The sequence below is a fragment of the Scylla paramamosain genome, chromosome 9 (assembly GCF_035594125.1).
Source record: "Scylla paramamosain isolate STU-SP2022 chromosome 9, ASM3559412v1, whole genome shotgun sequence".
NCBI classification, from domain to species: domain Eukaryota; kingdom Metazoa; phylum Arthropoda; class Malacostraca; order Decapoda; family Portunidae; genus Scylla; species Scylla paramamosain.
In genome coordinates, this window is record NC_087159.1 from 23945240 (window position 1) to 23952500 (window position 7261).

The 7261-nt window shown below is 38.6% G+C and overlaps 1 protein-coding gene across 4 annotated transcripts in view; it reads right to left on the minus strand.

The window, feature by feature from the left end:
• LOC135103729 (prenylated Rab acceptor protein 1-like) overlaps window positions 1-7261 on the minus strand; it is a 45745-nt gene that overhangs the window by 26827 nt on the left and 11657 nt on the right. For all 4 annotated transcript variants that reach the window (XM_064010386.1, XM_064010387.1, XM_064010390.1 and 1 more), the window contains exon 2: window positions 5473-5593. In XM_064010386.1, the coding sequence (XP_063866456.1) occupies window positions 5473-5593 (121 nt within the window). The remainder of the gene's footprint in view (window positions 1-5472; window positions 5594-7261) is intronic.

Below are 7261 nucleotides of genomic sequence, written 5' to 3' on the forward strand. Positions count from 1 at the left end.
AGACATGTGTGCCAATGCCCTTCAAAGCACCCTTCCCTATTCCTACCCCTCACCATCTGTCAGTGACAAATGGAAGTGCAGCAAAATTATGGATAAATTATAAATAATATCTGCACACTGAATGAAAAGCAGTGAATTCACAAGCATCTTGGTGAACTTTGATGAAGCTGGATTGTGAGTGCAGTGGGTGTGCAGGATGGGTATGAGGCATGAGGGTAGTAGTGGCCAACGCCAATCAGTGCTAATTCTCACTGGGGAGGGTATTCACTAACACTGAAACCCTGCCATCCTACAACACAATACTTTGGAAGTATTTATGTGTATCTAAGTCTATGTAATTATTTGTGATTTTGTAAATAAGTATAAGTCTGTGCGCTTGTCTACATATGAAAAGGTGATCCATTTTTATTTGCTGTTTTGTGTTGTAATGCTAAACATTCATAAGTCATTGTTTGAAATGAACCTGGCTGCCTTGAAGTTAATATGTTCTCCACATTATGAAGTGTTGGTCTAACAGGTGAATTGTATGCTACATATTTTATGTCCTGTGTACAGCTGTGTGAGTTCCTCCTCAAGAACCCCAGTGTTCAGTCGGTTTTTGAGCAGATGAAGTTTATGAGGGTACCAAATTTTAGGCTGGTGGAGGGATGTATGCCAAGATATTTGTGTGTGGGAACTGATTCTACTTGTGTACTATGAAGAATGTATGTGTGATGGATAGGATTGTGTGACCACATTACATGTAACAGTTTCCATTTGTCAGGACAAAAATGTATTTGCCAGGCATGCTCCCACTGCTGGAGGGGATCCAGGTCTACAATCACCACTGGTCTTTACTACTCTATGTAAACAGTAAACTTTTATCTGCAAAAAGTCTAGTATAAAAATAAGGTGGGGAAGATCACTGATATACAGTATAGTAAGAAAAGTAAGGTAACTAGAACAGTGCCTTGAGGAACACCTGGAGAAACAGGAACAGCGTCAGATGAAGAACTGTTGAGTAGAACAAGTTGAGTCCTGTTTGTCAAAAATGCAGTGATCCAGTGAAGAGATACAATGGTATTTTAATTTATGTGTCAATCCTTTGTGGAGGACTTTGTCAAAAGTTTTGAGAAAATTGAGTACAACAGCATCTACTTATTTAATGTCTTATTGGTCAAAATGCTGTCCTACAATGTCATAAAATGTAGTAGAGAGTTGCGATTCACATGAATGTCAAAGATGAGAACTGGTGTGTCATTAAGGATCTTCTTTGTGTCAAGGTGATTAATTTTATGTACATGTATTTTGTGACCTAAAATTTTGCAAGAAATTGATGTCAGTGAGATGGGGTAATAGTTGGCAGGGTCAGTCCAGTTATCTGTCTAAAATAAAGGGTTAATGTTTGCCAAAAGCCAGTCAGGTGGTAAGTATGCAAATGAGTGGGACTGAGTGTGAATGGCCTGGAAGATTGAGGCAAGAATGAGGTACTTGAATTCTGAATGAAAGCAGGAATGTTAGGGCCAGTACTGAAAGTTTGTCTACATTCAGCCTGTTCCTAAAACGGGTGACTGCTCTAATCCCTCAAACTACTGTCCTATTGTTTTAATTTCCTACCTCTCTAAAGTTTCAGAATCTATCTTCAACAAGAAGAGTCTTAAATATCTGTCACTTCACACCCTTAAATATGATCATCACTATGGGTCCTATTATGACTGGTCTATTGGTGATCTGGCTTTCCTTACTGAGTCTTGGTCACCTTCTTTAGGGATTCTGGTGAAACTTTCAATGTTGCCTTAGACATATCAAAAGCATTTGATAAGGTCTGGAACAAAGCTTTAATTTCCAAACTATTTTCCCATGGCTCTTATCCTTCTCTCTGTAACTTCATCTCAAGTTTTCTGTGACCATTCTTTTGCTGCTATGGTAGATGGTCAATGTTCTTCTCTTAAATCTATTAACAGTGGTGTTCCTCTGGGTTCTGTCTTATCATCCACTCTCTTCCTATTATTCATCAATGACCTTTAAAGCCAAACTTTTTGCCTCATCCACTCCTTATGTTGATGATACCACTCTGCACTTTTCCAGGTCTTTTCAGACATCCAACCTTTCAGAAACTGAACAACTCATACAGGGATGCCACAGAATGCCTGAGTTCTGATCTCTCTAAAATTTCTGAATGGGGGAGGGCAAACTTAGTGCCGTTCAATGCCTCAAAAATTCAATTCCTCCATCTATCAACTCAACACAAACTTCCACATAATGATCCCCTCTTCTTCAATGACACTCAACTGTCTCCCTCTTCTACACTGAACATCCTCAGTCTGTCCTTTACTTATAATCTAAACTGGAAACTTCACATCTCATCTCTAGCTAAAACAGCTTCTATGAAGTTAGGTACTCTCCATCTGCTTTTATCACCCACCACATGGTAACTCTGTACAGGGTCCTCATCTGTCCACGCACAGTATACGTTTCACATATATGAGGGAGTTCCACTCATACCGTTCTTCTAGACAGGGTGGAATCAAAAGCATTTTGTCTTATTAACTCCTCTCCTCTAAAGACAACTCTCTTTCTTCACAAAAAACTACATGAACCTAATTACACACACACGCCCTTCACTCAAAATTCAAAATTATCATAGTGACTCCTACACCAGCCTCAGAATCCCCATCTGAGGAAGGGACCACAAATGTCCCCAGGTCAGACTGCCCTTCTGGAAGTGTCTTGATACCTTCTTCTTCATAAACTTCTGCAGCATTCACAATCTTTGATCTAATTTTCAATCTGTAGAACACCACCTCCCCTCTACTAAATCCCATGTTTTCCTCACTGAAATACAGGTGTCTGAGACAACTGACAGTAGCCCCTTTCTGGTTCCCTCCTACTTTCTCTATCCTCATTTTCAATCCAAAGCTGGATGTTGCATCTATGCGCGCAATGGCTTAACTTGCTCTCATACCCATGTTCTTGAATCTTCTGAGTTTTCCACCACCTGACCATGACTACAGAGTCACTCTCAAACTAAATTTATCAGTTCTGTATACTTCTCACCTAACTCCTCTGACTAAATTTTTTTTTGACTACTTAACTTCCAAAGTGAAGCACATTCTGATTCTCTTCCCTTTTGTGGAGATATCCATTCTTGGAAACTTCAATGTTCACCACCAGCTTTGGCTTTTCTCTCCCTTCACTGACTATCCTGGTGAACTAGCCTTTAATTTTGCTATCCTTCAAGACCTAGAGCAACTGGTGCAACACCCTACTCATATTCCTGACTGTCTTGGAGATATGACCAACATTGTTGACCTTTTCCTAACCTTTAATCCTTCTGCTTATGCTGCTACCCTATTTTCTCTGTTAGGCTCCTCAGATCACAATCTCATATCTGTATCTTGTCTTAGTGCTCCAATCCCTTCTCAGGATTCCACAAAGTGGAGGTACCTCTGGGGTTTTGCATCTGCTAATTGGGGGCACCTGAGGAGGTATTATGCTGATTTTCCTTTGAATGACTATTGCTTCTATGTCAGAGACCTGTCTCTGTGTGCTGAGCACATAACAGAGATGAAAGTGTCTAGCATGGAAGCAGACATTCCTCACTCTTTCTCTCAACCTAAACCTTCTAAACCTTGGATTAACACAGCCTATTCTCATGCTATACATGATAGAGAGGTGGCACACAAAGGGTACTTGAGCCTTCCATCACCTGAATCTCATGTGCCTGGAATCATGCCAAGTCTGTTCTCTAACTAGCCAAAAACTCCTTTATTAATAGAAAATGTCAAAATCTTTCAAGATCTAACCCCCCTCATGACTTCTGGCACCTAGCCAAATAAGAAACATCTCCAATAACCTTGCTTCTTCATCTTTCCTTTATTTCAACCTGATGACACCATTGCCATTTCATCTATTTCTAAAGCTGAACTCTTTACTCAAACCTTTGTTAAAAACACTACATTGGATGATTTAGGGGTTGTTCCTCCCTCTCCTCCATCCTCTGACTACTTCATGCTACACATTAAAATCCTTCGCAATGATGTTTTCCATGCTCTCACTGGCCTAAACCCTTGGAATGCTTTGTGACCTGATGAGGTCCCTCCTATTGTTCTGTGAAACTGTGCCTCTGTGCTTGCACTTTGCCTAGTCAAACTCTTTCAACTCTATTTTATCAACATCGACCTTTCCTTTTTGCTGGAACTTTGTGTACATTCAGCCTGTTCCTAAGAAGAGTGACCATTCTAATCCCTCAAACTACCATCCTATTGCTTTGATTTCCTGCCTATCTAAAGGTTTTAAATCTATCCTCAACAGGAAGCTTCTTAAACACCTATCACTTCACAGCCTTCTAGATGACCACCAGTATGAGTTCTGTCAAGGCTGTTCTACTGGTGATCTTCTGGCTTTCCTTACTGAGTCTTGGTCATCTTCTTTTAGAGATTTTGGTGAAACTTCTGCTGTTACCTTAGACATATCAAAAGCTTTTGATAGAGTCTGGCACAAAGCTTTGATTGCAGTAAACAATTCATGCAGGGAAGGCACAGAACGCCTGACTTCTGATCTCTCTAAAATTTCTGACTGGGGCAGAGCAAACTTATTATTGTTCAATGCCTCAAAAATTCAACTCCTCCATCTGTCAACTCGACATAACCTTTCAGACAACTATCCTCTCTTCTTCAAAGACACTCGTCTATCCCCCTCTTCTTCACTGAACATCCTCAGTCTGTCCTTTATTTATAATCTAAACTGGAAACTTCACATCTCATCTCTTGCTAAAACAGCTTCTATGAAGTTAGGCATTCTGAGTTGTCTCTGCCAGTTTTTTCTCAATAGTTAACTACTATTCTCAATCATTCATTCCTTTACTTGTGAAATTTAGAATTCCCTGCCTGCTTCTGTATTTCCTCCTTCCTATGACTTGAACTCTTTCAAGAAGGAAGTCTCAAGACACTTATCCCCCATTTTGGATGATACTTTTGACCTTTCTTTAGGGACAGGCACCTCATTTGGCTTTTTTTTTTTTTTTTTGCCCATGGCCAGTGCCCCTCTTACATAAGAAAATATTTATTACAGATCTCATCACAAACCATGGCCATCACATACTTCTCTATTCAAAGATCCTGTTTATTTATTTACTTATTTATTTCTGAATTCATCTATAATGAACAAAAACTGTCTTACTGGCTAAAAAGTTCTTGGATAATGAGTGTGTTGAGAGACTATTGCTCAATTAGTGGATGAGGCCTGTGGGTCATGAATTTCACTTTTTTTTTACAGCACTCCCTGCTATTTCTCTCATTTGTCCAAATAACTTTAATTTTTTTTTAACTCATCTTCTGGAATTCATGTATTTCAGCCACATCAAATTATTCTAAAGTTTGTGTTCTATGTAACTGTTATTCTCTAATTTTCACAAAGCCTTATCATCAACTGAAATCAAAACACAGATCAAGGAAAGACACATTAATATAAATTGGCCTCTGTTCTGCTTACCTTGTACTTCTGGGTGCTGAAAAACACTGTCCAGGGACGAACATTTTCCCTCTGACGGGTGACCCATTCCCGTGCTGATGGAGATGCCAGCTGTAGCTGCATGGGGAGCTGCATCATAAAACTGAAAATAGAGCAAGGCAGCCCATGAAGCAAGAGTTGCAAACAAGAAGCCTTCACGAGCACAACTGAACTGCCATGGCATGACCATACAATGACATCTTATGCTTGGATACTACTGAACTCATGACATCTTACACTTGGATATTACTGAACTCATGACATCTTACACCTGGATATTACTGAACTCATGACATCTTACACCTGGATATTACTGAACTCATGACATCTTACACTGGTGGCTATATAAATGTTCATAATCATATGTTTTTTTTTTGTTTTTTTTTATGCCACCTACTTTAGATCTCACAATGTAAAACAGTGCTGTAATATTAACTACAGTCTATTCTTTCCAACCTTAAAAGAATACACTCTAGAGCCTAGACAATTCTGTTAACCAAACATCATAGATTACTCACATATGTTTATATCTCTGTGATTTTCTATTTGCTGCTTCTAGGTTTTAATTGTTTTCACAGCTACAGCATTTACTTGTATTTCACAAATACTCAAAGGCAATAATATAAAAAATAGTACTAAAAAAGCAATAACAATGACAAAATTCAGGGAGAAATATAAGCATGCAGACAATGAGAAAGCTAAAGAATAGTACAGCGGTACCTCAGTTTTTGAACTTAATTAATTCCTGAAAGCCGTTCAAATCCGAAATGTTTGAAAACTGAAACTATTTTCCCCATAGGAATCAATGTAAAACAGATTAATCCGTTCTCAGACACCCGTCCACCATGTCTTAGAATGACTGACACTCCTACTGCTAAGATGGCCGCTCCACAATATCTTCAGCTTAGGAATTTTTTATCCACAAAGGATGTACTGAATGAACTTAGTGACACAAAACTCATCAAAAGATATCATTTAGACCATGCAGGCATTCTCTTTGTCACCATTCAAGTGAGGGAAGCCTTACAGAGTGACACAGAGAGGAGCAACCCACTCACCATCAAAATGAAGGTGATCATAACACTTAGGCATCTTGCTGCTGTGAAAAGCTACAAGGAAAATGCAGTTGTTCAATAGTGATGATGTTGTGGGCCATAAAGAAAGCCACAGGAAGCTCAGGATTACTCATGAGTGCTGAACCTTGTTTGTTTACATTGAGGTTCTTCTGCTGGATCACATTTAACTTATCTCAAAGATTGAATTAGTCTTACCCTCTGTGTCTTTCCTCCAAGTATATAAAAATGAAGGAAATATTTATAGAAACTATAAATTAGTAATAAATGGCAATAAATGGCAGCTTTTAATGCATCTTGTAGTATTTGAAATCAAGAAACTTTGTTTGAAAACTGAATTATGGTACGGCAACCGAAGAAATTATGAGTTAAAATTTTTGTTAAAAAACCGAGTTGTCTGGAAAGGAAGATGTTCAGTAACCGAGGTTCCACTGTATTATCCTGAATAACACACCTGAACACAATATATGACACAACAATCAAGAGTACATACTATGAATTGAGTTATTTGTGAGAGGCATCACAAATGACTAGATGGGAGAATGAGTGTATGGGAGATACTATATGAGCACCAGTGCAGACAACACAAATTATGGTGGAATAGGTGAAGAAAAAAACAGAGATGGTATGGCCATGTTGAGAGGATGAAGAACAGGATTCTGTAAAATAAAAAATAATAATAATAATAAATAAATAAA